Source organism: Pollachius pollachius (genome assembly GCF_949987615.1).
Source record: "Pollachius pollachius genome assembly, chromosome: 7".
Classification (NCBI taxonomy): domain Eukaryota; kingdom Metazoa; phylum Chordata; class Actinopteri; order Gadiformes; family Gadidae; genus Pollachius; species Pollachius pollachius.
Genome location: NC_136940.1, coordinates 3,867,569 through 3,886,178, shown reverse-complemented (window position 1 = coordinate 3,886,178; position 18,610 = coordinate 3,867,569). Strand labels below are relative to the sequence as shown.

General features: G+C 49.6%; 1 protein-coding gene across 6 annotated transcripts in view; it reads right to left on the bottom strand.

The window, feature by feature from the left end:
- ephb3b (eph receptor B3b) overlaps positions 1–17,954 on the bottom strand; it is a 63,424-nt gene extending 45,470 nt beyond the window's left edge. For all 6 annotated transcript variants that reach the window (XM_079740230.1, XM_079740234.1, XM_079740232.1 and 3 more), the window contains exon 1: positions 17,204–17,954. In XM_079740230.1, the coding sequence (XP_079596356.1) occupies positions 17,204–17,270 (67 nt within the window). In that variant the 5' untranslated portion in view covers positions 17,271–17,954. The remainder of the gene's footprint in view (positions 1–17,203) is intronic.
- Between the last annotated feature and the right edge of the window lie 656 nt (positions 17,955–18,610).

Below are 18,610 nucleotides of genomic sequence, written 5' to 3'. Positions count from 1 at the left end.
CACTCTCTCAATGAGTCAACATTAGTCTATAATTCGCCGATTAGAAACCACAGCAACACCGGAGAGAGATTTCACATCAGGGCCAAGGGACGCCACTATCGACACCACATGGTACGGCAATAAATGAATAAATGAAGGAGCATCGGACACTGCATTGGAGAAAGAGGAGCCAGATGGAGGTTTATCTGTGTGTGTTTGTGTGTGTGTATTCATACAGTGGGTGAAAGTTTGAGATAATCCATGCTCCCACTCAAACCTGTTCTAACCCTAGCACTTTTGCGTTGTGGCGACTTGTGCGTTGTGGCGACTTGTGCGTTGTTAGGACTTGTGCGTTGTGGGGACAAGCCCTGGTCTGATGGTAAGTGAATGTTTTAAAGCCACTTTGAAGAATTCCCATGACAACTGCCCTGCAAGACAACCCCAAACCCGGGCAATTAAGAGGAATGGACATATTGACGGATGGACAGACGGGCAGATGTCGAAAGGCTGCCAGGGTGTATAAGGTGGTAGGGGTGGGGGAAGTGTGTGTGTGTGTGTGTGTGTGTGTGTGTGTGCGTGTGTGTGTGTGTGTGTGTGCGTGTGTGTGTGTGTGTGTGTGTGTGCGTGTGTGTGTGTGCTCACAGGCTGCAGTGTAATTATATAAAGACCTCTGTGCATTGGCATGGCACACCCAGGACACCCCCGACAGCCACGCTGCAGAGCTAGGAGATAAATCATGCAACCACACACACACACACACACACACACACACACTGTGTTTTGACCACGCTTAAGAGGTGCTTTATAAAGAATTGATATTATTATTGGTACTACTACTACTTTACACACACACTAACGCAAACGCACACACACACACACACACACACACACAATCACACACTGTAGCAGTAATATGGATGTCTATATTGAGCCATTATGGTTAGGGCTTCCATTCACTGTCCCCCCCCCCCCCCCCCCGTCTCAAGGACCCCCGGTAAGTAACTTTCCCCACCGCGGAACAACGCCGAGGCCTTGAGCTAGCTCCATCCCCCCCAGCGCCTCACTCGCTCAGTCTCGGCCTCTCTCTCTCCCCCATCCAACTACCATCAACACCTGAGTGCGGTTAAGTATCCCAGGAAGTAACATGGCATTGACCCGGCAAGGGTGATCGTACATTAGTATGACATCAGGACGGTGGGAGAAAGAGGGGGGGAGGGGGTGAGGGGTGGTGGTCAGCAACCACTTAACAGGAAGTGAGGTCACGTGAGCCGTTTCCTAAGCCTTTTTTGAATCCCTGGGTCTCTCTGTGTCCCTGAGTGCTTGTGTTCAGCTAGGTCCCTCTCTAACCTAACCTAGGGAGAGAGAGGGAGAGAGAGAGAGAGAGAGAGAGAGAGAGAGAGAGAGAGAGAGAGACGACCCTAGCTAATGTATTATTCACCCTTCATTGATGTGTAACTAAAGCTGGCAGTTTTACAGGGGTGGGGTGAGGAGGGGCGCACTGACACCTTACCACACACACACACACACACACACACACACAACGACACACACACCTACGCACACAAACAAACACACACACAGAAGCCTCAAGCACAAGGCCACCAGGCTCCATTGATTAACGTTTTAACACATTCAGACGTCCACTTGCTTGAAACTACACACAGACACACACAAACAAACACACACACACACACACACACACACAAACAAACATACACACATATACACACACATAAACCAATAGGTAGTAGGGACCAGAAATGGTTTACTTAGAAACAGGAAATGTGTGTGTGTGTGTGTGTGTGTGTGTGTGTGTGTGTGTGTGTGTGTGTGTGTGTGTGTGTGTGTGTGTGTGTGTGTGTGTGTGTCTAATGGCCTCTGCGTGTCTTAAGTCTGGTTGTTCAGGGACACTCACTCAGTCACCGGGCGGAATGGTGCATTACAGAGGTGACATACTGTCACAAGCCCATGACCTTTTGACCTTGATTTACAACGTGTACGTTCCTAGCCACACGACATTTACCCAAACCTTAATGTATGTGTACATAGGGAGGGCGGAGTAAATAACAAAATCAGACGGATCAATACTGGAAGGGGGTATCCATGGTTACAGGGGGGGGCAGGTCTGTGTACCCAGAGGTCAGCTGATGGACAGAAGGTCAGCCCATGGCCGCTCGATAGCGCCGGCTCTATGTATTAACCTCGGCTATTTCGGCCGCCCCCTCCGTATTGTCAATATTTAGCCCCGCTAGGCGACCGCACGGTGGGCCGTGTTAGAGTGATGGAGGGGGGGGGCGGGGAGGAGGTTCCAGACCTCTGTCGGGCTTCATGGCTATAGATAGGAGAGACAACGGAAGGGGAGTCGTAATGCAAACGACAGGTCATCTCTCTCTAGGTGGAGTAAAACCCATAAAGTCATTTTTTGGGCTATTCCTGCATTATTATATTTTTTGGGGATTGTTATCTTTTCATATATCCTTTGTTTTCTGAAATATTACCCTTACTTTCCATGAACGCGTCCCTTCAAATTACACCCATCCATCTTCAATAAAACGCCGTTGCGAGCCCACCACACCAAACAAACAACCCCACTGAACCCGGCTGTGCGCTGCCAATCTGAATCAAGCCATCTCCGACCTCTTCAATGTGTCCGTCCGTCAGCACGGGGGGGGGGGGGGCGAGACCTTAACTCACTGTTCTGCCAGCGCCCGGCAGCGCCTCGGGGCTGGACGTCAGCGCGTCAAACATTAACAAGGCCGGTGTTTATGCCTAAACTCGGCCATTAGCGGAGGTGCTGGCAGGGGGGGGATTAAGCAGTGAACCCACACGTCCCCCTTACCCTGTGATGTTCCGAGGTGTCCGCGCGTTGGTTTGATCCGTCCTGACACCCGCATAGGACTCCGGAACGGACCGGAACCGTCGCCGGGTGTGCGTAGGAGCTAGGGTGGAGCTGGTGGCAGGCCGATCCCAGAACCACACGGTGACGACCCTGCGGCCTCGATTAGTCATCCGCCCCCCCCGCTGACCCGGCCGGGCAGAAGGAAGGAGCGGTCAGTGGGTCTGACTCAGTGTTTACGGGCCGCGGACCGCGATGTGGAAGGCCGCGACGGAGGCGAACGGTGACATCATCGCCCCGACGAAAAAGCTTTAGAAGAAGTGTTTTTCCTCTTTTTTTTGGGTTGTTTGGAACGGCCGGAATGTTAGTGGGTTGCCATGACAGCCACTTGACTCAGATGTAGCACTTAATGCTTGACTTGCCCACACCAACAAAAAAAAGGTGTAACGCCGCCTTCACCCTGAAGCGCCGGTCTGCCACTGCTGAGCTACGAGCTCTACCGCAAGCGGGTTCAAATGAGGCCGCATCAATAAGTCATGGCAGGGTTCAATCTGTGAAGCTATCGGCACTGTGGGTAAGCTTAAATATTTCACCAACCTCGAGCCTCCCGGTTCTGGGCTGATCAGCTCCATTTATTTAACGAGACGGTTTCTTCTTCTCGGTACGTCTAAGCGAAACTAAGCCCCCTACCTCAGGGTGTGAGCGAAACCGACTCGGGACAGGGCTACGTATGGAAATGGATTTTTTTAAAGTGTTTTCTCGCTATCCCATGTGGGCCACTTAATGCCGTGAAAGAAACAGAAGTGCAACATTAGACTTTGCGGGGTCGTGTTATCAACCAAGGTCATGGGGAGCTGTTGAAGGTTTTTTCTTTCTTTTTTTTAAGTGTGTGTGTGCGTCGAAGCCACAAAGTTTCCTGCTTGCCTAACATTAAGATGGTATGGATCGGTCTGCTCGGGCCGGCCATTAGTGACGGGCTAATTAGGGGGCGACCAAGTGGTCGAGGGCACCAGACGAAGCCAAGACTCATGAATAAGTAACTGCCGGGGCAGCTTTGGTCGCTTAATTAACAAAGCGTGAAAAAATGAAGGCGAAAAAAACAGGAATCCCAGGAGGACCAAATCTAGTATGGTGGTCAGGGAGCTGCAACCCTGCCTCTACCCGTGTCATTGATTGAAGAGCAGGCTAAACTGAATCTCTAATCATCACCAGCCCTTTAGTTCCAGAGGCCCCTAGGGGACTGAGGGAGCAGGCACCAAAACCCGAGGCATTCAGGGCCGAGCAGTCCATACGTCTCAGATCTCGCAACCAGCGACCCTCAACTTCGTCCCTATCCCTCCCCAAACACCTAAACTCCACCCCTCTCCACCATTTGGTGGACAGTGCCCATATGGTCGGGTCGGGGTGGGTCTGACCCCAGGCTGGAGACTCCCTGCTCTTCCTTTTCATGTATCCACCGATTGTTTTCACACCGTGAGCTGTCTGGCTTCGGTATGTGAGATCCTGACACCTCGTGCTCCTCACACTTAAGACACCCTCTGCCACCTAAAGCAACATATCACCTTACCACCCATTCGCACTCTGCTCCCTCTCCTCTCTCTCGCTCGCCCTCTCGCTCTCTCTGTTGTCCCTTTATCTCTCCCTTCATCTCTCTCTCTCCCTCTCTCTCTCTCTCACTCTATCGCTCTCTCTCTCCCTCTCCTCTCTCTCTCGCCCTCTCTCTCTCTCTCTGTTCTCCCTTTATCTCTCCCTTTGTCTCTCTCTCTCTCTCTCTCCCTCTCCACCTCTCCCTCCCTCTCGCCTTTCCTGGTCTTTTCTGTCTTCTTTCTCTTTTTTCTCCTTTCCTCCCCATTTGTGCTGATCTTTTTCCTTTCTTTCTTTCTGCTTGTGTTTTTTTTTTTTTCTTTCTGGTGTCCGGGGCTGACAGACAGAAGAACCTGTTCTGTGAAACAAAATGGCTGAGGGCGACAAGCAGCGAGAGGTGGAAATAGATTTACACGTCAAACTCGTCATGTAAGTGTCACCAGGCCGGGCCTAACTCCTTGTCATTGCTTTATTTTTTTGGGCTTCAGGTATTTCTTTGCATACAGACATCACACCATTCACGGCAGGGGGAGGAGGGGGAGGAGGGGGAGGAGGGTGAACTAGGCGGGTAGGGGTGGGGGTGGGTGGGGTTGGATGAGGGGGGGGGGGGGGGGGGGCGTGAGTAAGCAATTCGGTGTCTTTCTTCTTCTAAACGGCAGACTCTTCTCTCTCTCTCTCTCTCTTCACGCACACAATAGGGGAAGTCACTCTGACAGTCGAGCCCTTATCAAAGAGCCCCGCTCTAACAATGGGTCTCCGGTCAGTAAATAGCAACTGTCTCCCCGATGCGCGGCCACCGCCGGCACTTCCGGGGGATTTCGATATCACAAAGGTCGGAGATAGCGGGTGGAAGGGGGGCATAATACCGCAATTAAGAACCAATGTTACCCTGATAAGGAGTCGCTCAAAGAGGCGGGGGGGAGATGGGGAGGGAGGGGGGAGACGGCAGTTAAAGAACAGAGGGCGAAGGCGGTGGGTTCTGAGAGCAAGAGGCTGGGAAACGGAGAGGGGGGGGAGAGAGAGAGAGGGGGAGAGAGAGAGAGTGAGAGAGAGAGAGAGAGAGAGAGAGGGAGAGAGAGAGAGAGAGAGGGAGAGACAGAAACAGACAGAACGAGAGAGAGTGAGAGGGGGATGGAGAGAGAGAGAGATTGACGGGGAGATGAGAGAGAGAGAGAGGGGAGCTGGGAAGGTAAACAGCGCAGAGAAAAGAAGGCTTTGTCTGCCAGTGGATTTAGTTTTAAACCTCACCTGTTTTGGGTGGGACCCCAGGAACCTGTGGGATCGCTCCCAGCCTGCCAACCCACCACACCAGCAGACTGTCTGGCTGGCACGCCTCACAGAAACCCCAGGCTCACGGAGGAGCCCCGGACTCTGTGAAAGTCACTCTGCCAAATTGCCACAATAGGCATACAGCCGTGTATACCGACGGCAATAAAAAAAGCCTTCACTCCATATTATGTTAATAACCGTCTAGGACGAAAGCAAACATACTCCGTGGCACAAAGGGACGAGCCTGTTTGCAGTATGAGCCTTTATTGCCGTCGATAGGGAAATAAAATCAGGCCTGGTGTACTTTATAAACCAACACAAATAAAGCCTGGATTTGAAACACCACCTGCTGCTGCCCGATGGCCCTGCTTTACTAGATCCTGATTAATCATTTCTGAGGAATCAGATCTACCGTTGACGTGGGGGACCCCCTCTTCAAATTGTCCAACAATGTATCCATTGATCGGGGCTCTTTTGTTGGATTCATTCAAAGATATGAGGAGACTATTGCCTTATGCCTTTAAGACAACACCACAGCCACAGCCGAGAGAGAGAGAGAGAGAGAGACAGAGAGAGAGAGAGAGAGAGAGAGAGAGAGAAGAACAAGAGAGGTGATACAAGGTGAAGGAGGGAGAGGAATGTCCTTTTCCATTGAATGACAACTCTATAGTGGGGCTGTAACTCTGTCCTGTCTGACCAGACACGGAGATAGGTAGCTGAGAGATCTGCAGGCCAGGGGAGAGATCACGATCTCTCTGATGCCTCAGACCCCAATCGTCTCCCAGAACACACTACTGTTTCCCAGTAACTCCCAGTCACAGCCCCTGACGCCGTCCCTACCAGGCTGCTGTTTGACAAATGTCCAGGGTTATGCACACACACTTATTGATAAGAAATGAGCTCACTCTCTGCCTATCTCCCTCTCTCATATCCCATCTCGGGTCCCTCACACACACACACACACACACACACACACACACACACACACACACACACACACACACACACAAAGACATAGACACACACACAAATACATAGACACACACACACACAGACACACACACAAAGAAACAGACACACACTGGGTTCCACAGATTGGATGGTTCCTGATGCCTCTCTTGACACAGGCTCAGCAGGGAATCATCCCAAACGCACACACACACACACACACACACACACAGACACACACACACACACAAAAACACAGACACACACACACACACAAAAACATGCACACGTACACACACACACAAACACACGCACACGTACACACACACACACACAAACACACGCACACGTACACACACACACACACACACACACACACACAGAGCCGTCATCTAGCCAAGGCTGAAGGCTCAAAGACTTGATGAAGGGCAGAGGGGGGGAGGAGGTGGGGGGTCTTGTAGCTGACCAAGCTCCTGCCTGGATGAAATACACCACCTGCTATGTCCAGCCATCCGGTAACACACACACACACACACACACACGCACACACGCACACACACACAGACACACACGCACACACACCCAGAGACACACACACACATACAGACAAACACACAAATACCGCACGCACACACACACACACATACACACACACACATACACACACACACAGACAGACACACACACAGACACGCACTACCGAGGTCCAGTGAGGGAAAAGCAAGGTCAGCAGCCCCATGTCAGAGAGCTGCAGGAAAGCCACTTAATTCAGTAGAATTACTAATTTTCTGCCGTCCTCTCTCGCCCGTCCCGTTCTCCCCGACACCGTACTGGGGCCTACAGTTGACGGTGGCACAATACACAAAATGTGCGCCGTTGAAACACCACGGTGTGCTTTCGACGCGGGAACATCGAAACTGAATTTAAAAAAAACGAACATAAATGTGTTTCTTTTGAAGAGAAAGGAAAATCTGAGACGCCCACCCCCTTCCCCTTCAACCCTCCCCACTCCCCGGCCCACTGGTCCACTGGGACGGGGGTTTAGGGGCTGATCGATGGGCCCTGACAGCAGAGCGATGAATGGAACCAGCTGATTGATTCATTAGTCGCTGCAGAGCCAGCCTCTGACCCTTAGAGGGGTGGGGGGGGCAACGTGTGTGTGTGTGTGTGTGTGTGTGTGTGTGTGTGTGTGTGTGTGTGGAGTGCGTCCATGCGTGCATGCTGTCCAGTGTATGTGTGTGTGTGTGTGTGTGTGTGTGTGTGTGTTAGTGCGTCCGTGCGTGCACATTGGTGTGTGTGTCCATGCGTGCATGCCATCAAGTGTGTGTGAGTGTGTGTTTGTGAGACCACGCCCGCACACGGGTGTGTGTCCATGCGTGCATGCCGTCCAGGGTGTGTGTTTGTGTTTGTGTGCAGTGTGTGCAGTATGTGTGTGTGTGTGTGTGTGTGTGTGTGTGTGTGTGTGTGTGTGTGTGTGTTAGTGCGTCCGTGCGTGCACATTGGTGTGTGTGTCCATGCGTGCATGCCATCAAGTGTGTGTGAGTGTGTGTTTGTGAGACCACGCCCGCACACGGGTGTGTGTCCATGCGTGCATGCCGTCCAGGGTGTGTGTGTGTGTGTCTGTGTGCAGTGTGTGCAGTATGTGTGTGTGTGTGTGTGTGTGTGTGTGTGTGTGTGTGTGTGTGTGTGTGTGTGTGTGTCGGTGTGTGTGTGTGAGTGTGTGTGGTGTCCATGCAGGTGTGGGGGGTCACTCCCGGGTCCTGTGGGGTGTGAGAGAGCATTTCGGGCCTGACCTGGCACAGAGGGGGGGGGGGGGTCAGCCCATTTTGTCCGGCGCTTTCATCTGTCACATCGCAATTAGTCTTCCACCGCCCACCACCCCCCTCCCACCACACACCTCCACTCAATATGAACACAAACGTCACACTACTGGAATATCCGCTTGAATCCAGTTTCACGACCACGCAGCAAAATGCACCCGGCGGTTGTGAACAGGAGAGAGCAACAGGAGAGAGCGGTGTGTGTGTGTGTGTGTGTGTGTGTGTGTGTGTGTGTGTGTGTGTGTGTGTGTGTGTGTGTGTGTGTGTGTGTGTGTGTGTGTGTGTGAGGTATTCGTAACGTCGTCGCCTGATAACTGGGTGAATTGCACCCCCCCGCCCCCCGCCAGAGAGGGCTCCAGTGAATTAATATGCTGGAGCAGTGTACGGCTGGCTGGGTCGTGCTTCCGTCATTGAGGGGGCGTATAGGGGGGGGGGGGAGAGGTGGGTGGGTAACTGTAGACCACTGAAGCTGAACCCCACTATTAAAAAAAACAAAGAGGAAAACGGCGACACTCGTGAGCGAGGGCAAGCGCTTTATGCCTGCGGAAATATGTATCATTCACTCACGTACCGACGCGCACACACACATCAACATGAACACACACACACACACTTCATACACACAGACGCACACTTCTTACACATGCTTGACTTCCCCCCGGGCTCACACGGTTTTAAACAAATGGGGAGACGACATGAGGGTCCGGGCCGTAAAAGGGATCGCATAGCTCACACCTGGACATTTGCTAGATTGCCTTGAAGAAATATGGCCAGCGTAATAGCTGCTGGCTCAAAGGGCTTTTATTATTCAAGATTGTTTTCATTGTCCTCTAAATGTTATACTCACTTAAACATTAAAGTCAACCGTCGGAGCTCCAGTTTTTAGCATCGCAGTAAGGTTAAATAAATTCTGATCACAGCTGGCGGTAAGGAGGAGCTGGGATCCGGGGGGGGGGGGGGGGGGGGGGGGGGCTTATGTAAATAGGCCGAGCAAAAAGGTCACTTGTGATTGGTCGGATGGCTTCCGCCACCGTCGTCTGCGAGCGCTCTATGTGGTCGCCGTGCGGAAGTGAGTGGCCTTTTCTGATAGGCTGGGAGGATTATTTTGGGATGCGCTGCAGAAAACAGCCGGGGGGGGCTGTGATGGTTCTGGTGTCAGTAGAGCAAACAAAAAGAGGAAGGGAGGAGAAGAAGAAAGAGAAGAAGAAGGAGGAGAAGAATAAGAAACAGAGAGCCGACGAAGACAGAGGCTTCCCTTCGGCTATGGGTCGTTTGAAGTGCAGATGAAAAGTAGCTGGAGACGGTTTGTGGACGGCCAGGATGACAAGCAGGGGTCAACAGTAACACACACACACACACACACACACACGCGCACTCTCTCTCTCTCTCATACAAACTTCCATACTTGCACGACATCACACATCCATACCAAGACAGCTGGAACTAAGTACCAGACATCACCCTTGCAAGTACAACCCACTCTTGTTTTCACGTGGACATCGGAAGATGCCATCGCCTCACCCTCCCCTCCTCCCCCCCTCCTCTCCCCTCGAGGATAGCCGTGAGTCTCACCTCCCGCCCTCGAAGCCGCCCCCACCATGCCCCCACCGCAGCTCGCCTTCCAGACGGCTGGTTGAAGATGAGCTAAAGGCGTCCTCGACCGGAGACTTTTCAAAGAGCCCCGGAAGCGAGGCGACGACTGCTGCAACCGCCAAACCTCACCTGAAGTTAGGCTCAACGGGGGGAGAGCTTCCCGCCTCTTCAAACCTCCTCTTTCGTTTTAATATTTAACCAGAACAATCAACAAGCGCTGAAAGCTATCGGGGTTTCGATCTTTTTTTACTAGGGGGCGAGGTTTTATTGCCGCTGAAAATCGTTCTAACGATATCAAAAGAGAAATTAAAAACAACTGCCACTTTTGAAGAACACAATGACCCCATAACCTGTAGCCAGCTCTATATCAAGCAGAACCGGTTCAGAGCTCCTTTGTGAATTTATATGAAAACATTTTAGACAAAAACTAAACTAGAAACAGATGGATTGGGTTAACAACGGCATGACGGTTTGTGAGCTGTTCTAAAGAGAAGTACAACTGGCACGTACAACTCTTATAATTCAAAAACTGAGCGTCTTTCTCGCTACCTCTCTCTCTCTCTCTCTCTCTCTCTCTCTCTCTCTCTCTCCCCCTCTCTCTCCCGCCTTAGAGTCCAGACTACACGAATGAAGTCACGTAGCCCCGGTATCGTCCCAGGAGGGCTGGCGGGGCCTTGAAGTGAACAGAACCGCGGCCATGAGCGAGGCAGCTGTACGCGATAACAAAAAAAGGCAAAACCCGACCCAGACACCTCATCCCCTTACTGACCCTGTTTTTCCTTAGCGGCGGGTGTTTATGTGTGTCAACAAGACGCAGTGTGGCGGAGAGGGTGGTGGAATTGGGGGGCGGGGGGGGGGCGGTAGCGTGGGCACTGCTCTCTCTAAATGTATAAACTCCATCTTGTGAGTCATCGCCGTGTATTTTTATTCGCCGTCGGCATGGTCGACCCTTGGGGGCTCCATTGTGTTTAAGGGGTAGCCTTTGTTGAGGGGCAGTAAGAGCTTGGAGGGGGGGAGGGAGGGAGGGAGGGAGGGAGGGAGGGAGGGAGGGGGGAGAGTTGGCACCAGGAGCCGGGATGGGGGCGGGGGGGGTGTATGGACTTGGGTCGTGGGTTGAGAGAGTGGGCGGAAAAGGCACAGTGGGCCCTTCAGTGCACGTATAATCTAGACGTGGGTGACAAATGGCTGGTTCAGCTGTGCTTTACAGGGGTGGGCCGTAGACGAGGGGCTGTGAAGGAGGAGAACGTAAGATGGCTGTTTCTGTGAAGTTGAGCGTTTCGTCGGAACTCTGAAATCCATTAGTTCAACTCAAGTTCAGGCTCAAGACGGCAAAGAAATGAAACTGGTTATCCCGCGGTTCTGCGGGAGAGTGACAGTTTTAATGCACTCATGTTGACACGGGTACGTGCACGCGCACACACACACAGACTCACACACACACACACACACTCGCACACGCAAACATACGTTCACACAACCTAAACTAATGTAGACCTATATGCTCTTGACTGGCATGACAAAATGCATGAGCTTTGATTTACGATCGGAGTTACACGAATAATTATGACTCATTGCCTCCCTAACGAGGACAAAAGAGGAGTACGGCGACGACCTCCGCTTGGCCTGCTAAGCCTGCCCACGTGACTCGGTTTGGGTCCTTCAACCAATCCGCCCTCGGCGGGCATGGCAGGGGCACTCAGAGCAGGGAGACTGACTGACAGGGGGACGGAGCGACAGACGGACGGAGGCAAACACACACGGACACACAGACACTAACAAACCCACCGTTTCAATCGTAGCGCCCAATACGCTTTCTTCAGTTGATTTGTGAGTCCAAACATCTCTCTCTCTCTCTTGCTATCTGGTTGCCTGTGTGGGTCTCTCTTTCTCTCTCTCTCTCTCTCTCTCTCTCTCTCTCTCTCTCTCTCTCTCCTGCCTTGCTCTCTGTTTGCCTCTGAGTCTCTTTCTTTCTCTCTCTCTACCTCTCTCTCTCTCCCCCTCTTTAGTTTTTCTCTCTCTGTCTGTCGCTCTCCCGTTCCGCTCGGCTGACTATAGACAGCGCCCAGTGGGAATTTGGCAGAGGGGTGGGGGGGGTGGGGGGGGGGGGGGGGGGGGGAGGGGAGGTGAGGCGTAGAAGCATTCGCCCTCTCCTGCTTGGTGTCAAAGACCTGCTACCACACCCCCACCCTCCCCCTTCCACTCACCCACCCCCCACCCCTCTCTCTTACCCCTTCGGATGCCAGAGCAAGGCATTCACAAATACACACACACACACACACACACACACACACACACACACACACACACACACAGCATGTTTACATATACACATGAACCATAGCGTTAGCATGGGACTCGAGCTCAGACCAAAACATATTTTCTCATCCCTCCATTGGAGGTTTCTCAGACGGCTCCATGGCCAGGATCGCTCCTGGCCGGCCAAACTGAAATCCCTCGCATTTCCCAAAGCGTAAAATAAAACAGTCCGATGCCAGTCGGCGTTCCAATGGCCGCCGCCGCTGCCTGCCGCTCGCGTATGGAACCTCGTGTTAGTGGATCCCTGTGTGGAGCCAACCCGTGGTCGAACGGGGGTGGAACCGTGGTCCCATAGCATGCGTAAAGTCTGGGAACGCCGGGACTATTCGAAAAACTCTGTTCAAATCCCCGCTCTGACCTACCACCGTCACCACCGTCAGCTATACCCATCCTCATTAAACCCTCCCCCCCCCCGAGAGTTCCCCCATCCCGTCCTCACCCTGTGAGCGCTATGCGCCGATCTGAACCTAACACACTGTACATCTGTTCAAAATGGCCGCCGCTAGCCTGTGACCTTACTGTAGCATAGCACGGGGAGGCTAGATCTTTGTTAGCTTTTTAGTCCTGTTTTGTTGGGATTTACGTGTTTTTGGATTGAACTCTTTTTGAGAATGTACTGGTCAGTTTACACTGATATGACAAACTTTTGTTTTGACACAAAGCTTTTTTAAGTCAGATACAGTCAAATGCAATAACGGCTACCTCACATTTCTTTATATGTGTTTATTATTAATTGAAAACGATATTTTATGATGAGCTATACTGTAGCTATAATATAGTTATATTATACAAATAACAATAAACATAATTTCTGGTTTATTTGGTAATTGTATTATTTGTGATTCTTTTCATTAATTATTATGTTTACCATTACTGTTAACATTTTGGATAATTAATTTTGCGTTACATAATAGGCTATAACAAAATATGAATGCTGAATAGTAATATATAAACAGAATATTGAAATATTATAGGTCTATTACTATTATTTATTATTATATTACACATTGGCTATATATAATTTATTAAACTTAAATTAAATCTACATTTAAAAAAGTATATATTATATGTTTATATTCTTTTTTTTCTTACATTATATATATTATTATATTCTTATATTACTAAATATATTTTCTTTTCCAAATTGTTGTCGTACAAATCACAAAATCGAAGTCTCCAAGAGATTTCTTCAGCCTTAACTTCCGTAGCAATAAATACCAGCCCTATAATAAACACTATAGTAAACGACTGTCTCTCCGTTTACACTCTTTGGGTCAACATGTTGGTCCACTCCAAACCATCGAGCCAAACCAATCGCTGTGATCACCCAACCTCTACCAATGGTCCCAGCGCACTGTTGGGGAGGTGTAAATAAGCTCAATATAGCGCAGACATCATACGCGCCCCGGGTCCATGGCGCTTGCAAGCGCAAAGTTGGTTATTGACGGGGTTAACAGAAACATTGCGCTGTTTTTTTAAATTTGCATCTATTACCATGACCACAATGGAGATGGGAAGCTTGGTTCAAAAAGTTAGAATCCATTGTAGGCAGGGACCGTCCCTGCGTTACAGTGGATTCTAACATTTTGACTTAAGCTTTCCAGCAGAATGACTACCGCGCATTGAATCGATTCTCTTTCATGGCGCGTTCAATTGTTTTCCGACGGCACGGTTAACTTTGGCTGCTAATGGGTTCTTTAGTGTACTCAATCACGAGCATTGAGACGTTTGTGGCGCATTTGCCTTTGAATGAGAAACGGCAAACGGGGCCCTCCAAGACGGGTCATAAAGGTTAATGTATCAAGTGTCATTGGGGCCAACAATCGTTTTGGCTTTCCAAACCAAGTTAAAGGGCCTACTACAGTTCGCTGTTACCCCCTCACCCAACATCCAACTTAGGGGCAGAGGCCCGCAGGAGAAGCCGGGGCCTGGAGTTGGGAAAGCTGCAGCCTGCATGAGAGGCTGACCGAGACGGGGAGAAGTGAAAGGCAGGCCTGTACTTCCTTGTTGAACCGTGGTATCAGGGGAAACATGGGAACTGAAGTAGCGCTATCTTTCCAACGCAATTAGCGGTCGTAAAAGGTTCTGTGGAATCCGACCAACTCTCGCTGTGAGGCTGATAGGACTTCTCTCCCAGTGTCTCCACACAAACCGATTGTAATGATGCAGACCGAATCAATCAAAATATTGGATTGAAGTTGTGGTTAGGGAAGGGCGCAATTAATTTTTAATAAGTTGTTTGGGAAAAAGTGTCTGCGCAACCGAACGTGTTAGTTAAAGAATAGTTCTCAGTTACAGCAAACAGGACTCTCGCACGGAAAAGTGAGGAAAGTAAAAAAAAAAGTGAGGAAACTTAATAAACGAATTAAGATTACAACAAAATGCCCAGAAAAACTAAAACAAAAACCCTGCTTTAATTAAGCCTATAATGTATGTATGTATGCATGTGTGTGTGTATATATATATATATGTATGTATGTATGTATGTATGTATGTATGTATGTATGTATATATATATATATATATATATATATATATATATATATATATATATATATATATATATATATATATATATATATATATATATATATATACGCATATATAGGTATACATATAGACACTACAGAGGCCTATAGATAATATAATAGTATTAATGATAATAATGATTGTAATGATATTAAAAAGTTATTGTTATTACTTGAGTAAGCTAAAGATAACAAATCCTACTTTATTTAATTCTGAACAAAATCAAAACTGATCATACGGTTTTTTTCTATGACAAACGAATTACATGGCTCTAAAATATGTAAATCCACTCTCGTATGAATATAAATCCCTGTATATATGTAATTGTATTACCTAATAATCAAATGTGCCACAAATGTCCCCTAACGCTTTGGTGTATTTGAAAAAAAACGTTGAGCCTATACAAAGTCATAAACGTCCAGCCATACCCTGTTTATACAGCAAACTCAATTAAATTAATCGAATCTAAAATAAATGTGTGTGTGTGTGTGTGTGTGTGTGTGTGTGTGGGTGTGTGTGTGTGTGTGTGTGTCTGTTTGCGTGTGCATGCGTGCGTGCGTGTGTGCGCTTGTGTATGTATGTGTGCGTTTGTGTGTGTGTGCGTGTGTGTGTTTGCGAATGTCTGTGTGCTACCTCGGCACCAGGAGACGCGCCGTGTGGCCGACTATTTTCCCTCGGAGCAAAGCATAGCCTCCTCTAGCCTCTAGTACCCCCATAGAAAAGCGACAGCAGCCTAACAAATCCACCGGCAGTCACTAAAACCGTAGGTACACTACTGACCATGTCAGCGCCCTAAAACATAGCCATATAGGCTACACTAGTTTGTAATAGATAGATCTAACGAAATGTGCCAACATGGGCCGTTTTCTCCGGGCCCACCCTGTTCAAAACAACTCCACCATTCCCTACGAAGTAGTCCAAGGTATGGTTCAGTGAATGATTTCTGTTTTACGCCACACCATATAACCTACCGCTCTTTTTTACGTGTCCCTTATCAAGAGGACGGTGGCCCAGCGCCATATAGTCTCTCTGTATTATAACCCTTATCATCGTTGCAGAATGGATTCGACCCGTGGGGGACATGCATCTCTTTGTAGGAGAGATCAGCACACGCCAAACAGCAGCCTCACCCATCCGCTTTAAAACAGCACCATCTATACTTCAACTCGACCAAAACATCTCACATGTGTTCTGCATCTAACGAGACTGGATTAAAGTACACGAGGTGGTTCTGTGATTAGCAAAAAGGCCAATTAGACTCCAAAGGAAAGGTCAAACGACACAGTCGTCGTGAGATTGCTGACGAGTCCAACGACGAGAAAGCTCCCCCCCCCCCCCCCCCCCCAACACGAGCCTACACGCCTTGCATTTCCATCAGTATTAATAAGTATCTTTGCTCAAAGTCCACAAGAAATGGCACACAAACGACAGTTGTAAAAAAAAAAAAAAAAAAAAGATCTAAAAAAGATAGATCTCTATATAAAATATCTAATGTTTAACCTCTGGCAAAGAGGGCCAAATACTTGCAAAACAACCCAGCGACGTCTCGAAATGAAGAATAACGATTGAACGGGAATAAAAAAGTCCTATTGAGCCACTGCGTGATCGTCCGACGCAATAGACGCCTATGCACGGTGCGCAGCAGCGAACGGGACAGAGGAGGACGGGCGGGGGGGTTCATTTTTCGAGTCCGATGTCGAGCCTTTCGTAAAGAATCTGTAATTTTAAATGTACGGTGAAGGAACGGGCAGGGGGGAAAGTTCAGCTGGAAACGCACCCGCAGAGAGGCATCGCCCCTGAATCCGAGGTGCTTCTCCGAGAGAGTCCCAGCTCCCCTTCCACCACCCGTGAGCTGGCACCCCCCCCCCCCCCCCCCCCCCGTCGAGACGCGCGGCTAATTTGAGCCAAAGTGAGGAATAATAGGTCTCCACTAGCCCACCGAGGGAATCGTTAACACTGGAGAAACGAATACACGTCTACCATTGTTATGTATATGTATTTACGGCTTATCCTTTACAGCCGCGCGTTACGATTGTATCCTGAAACGCACACCGCCACCGACTCCAGGCTATCCCATGCGCCACGGCTCCATTCGCCCGTATAAGACCCTCGCGTCCAATAAAAGGCAATTAAAAACTAACCGGGTTCGGCAATTTGTGCGTAAATGAAGAGTTTCTATCGTCTGCGTGCAGTGCGTCGGGTTAAACTCCGGTAAACATCGGCGCACTAAACCTACACACGAGACGCAGTAGGGAAATAAGAGGCACACATACGCTCGAGGCACAAACCTCCGTGCAACAAAGACACACACAACCAAAAAACGTCTTACCTTCGATGGCGTACACCACGGGGCACAGCAAGACGCTGCATAAAACCAGAAAATAATCCATTGTCATGAATGGGTGAAGTGGGACATGTAAGTAGGCCCCAGCAGAAGGAGATCGGGCACTATCCGAGGTGATCCGAGGCGCTCCGTCGACCCGGTCCCAGCCACGTCAACCCACCAGCACCAGAGTTACCACCTCCATACACCAACAAACGTGGAAATGGGAATACTTGGAGGGGTCCCGAGGGAAGGAGAAGGGGGAACACAGCAGAACCTCCTCGGCGGTTCGGCGATCCCCAAGCTGCTGTACTTGGCCGGTAGAAGAGAAGCGACGGCGGGCGGACCAAGTGTTCCTCACATCGGCCACCACGGAGTGTGGAAACTAGTAGTCCCGAGCGTAAAGGGGCACCCACATCCGCGGAATATTTCCACAGGTATTCGGTTTGAGGTCCAATGCAAAAAAAAAGATCAGCACGTATGTCCCCTTTGCAAAGTCCGTCTCGGGGATGTCCAAACACTTTCTTGGCTGACAGAGATGGTGGTCTCCGCTCTTCTGTCGGACATATGGTAAGGTATCGAGGGTGTATGAGCCCGTAAATGTTCTCGTGCGTCCTCTGGATCAAGTGTAATTCCGGATTAAAAGAATGAGCTTGTTTTTTGTAGCGGTGTATAGTCCCTGAGCGAATCCGGTGTTCGACTCGTTCGGGAAGGTGCCGTGCGCTCGGTGTGTGCGTTGGAATGATGACTGTTTGGGGCAGAGACGCTGGGAGAGTGAACGGGAGAGAGAGGGGGGGGTCGGGCGAAGTGGGCGGGGTTACTCGAAGCTGTCAGTCTCTCTCTGCACGGTCACACCCCTCCAACTACGGCTCGGAGAGTCGCTCGGCTCCCGGCTCCCACTATACCCCCATTCTGCTCGGGAATCCCATGCTTCATGCAGCCAGTCTATAAAAACCTGCGGTTTCGGCAGGAGTGCAGCGCCCCCTGCGGGTGAATTCAATATCAATGAGTCAGTGCAAAAGATGAAAGAAAGTTCTAATTTTCTCTTCATTTTTGCTTATTGTCGATACAAAAGTACGCGTGCTTTTCGAATCCATGGAGTTTGTTAAAGCGTTTGTGTTGCGGGTTTTAAACCGCCCACTTTGAATATATTTGTAGTTCTTTCAAAACACCCATTTTACGGATTATTCGTTGACAGATACCTCAATCCCGTCATGGTTATAGGCCTTTATGTTATTTATTCATTTATGACCTCATTTTAAAATAGATAGATAAGGAACCACTTTGTAACCGTTTGTGTTTTTTCTGTTCCGTGCATAAATGTCCAGCCGCACATTGTAGGGTACTTAATAAATAAAAACAAGTATGAAGTAGTGTTTATGAAACGGACACTGGCCAATACATGCTGAATGT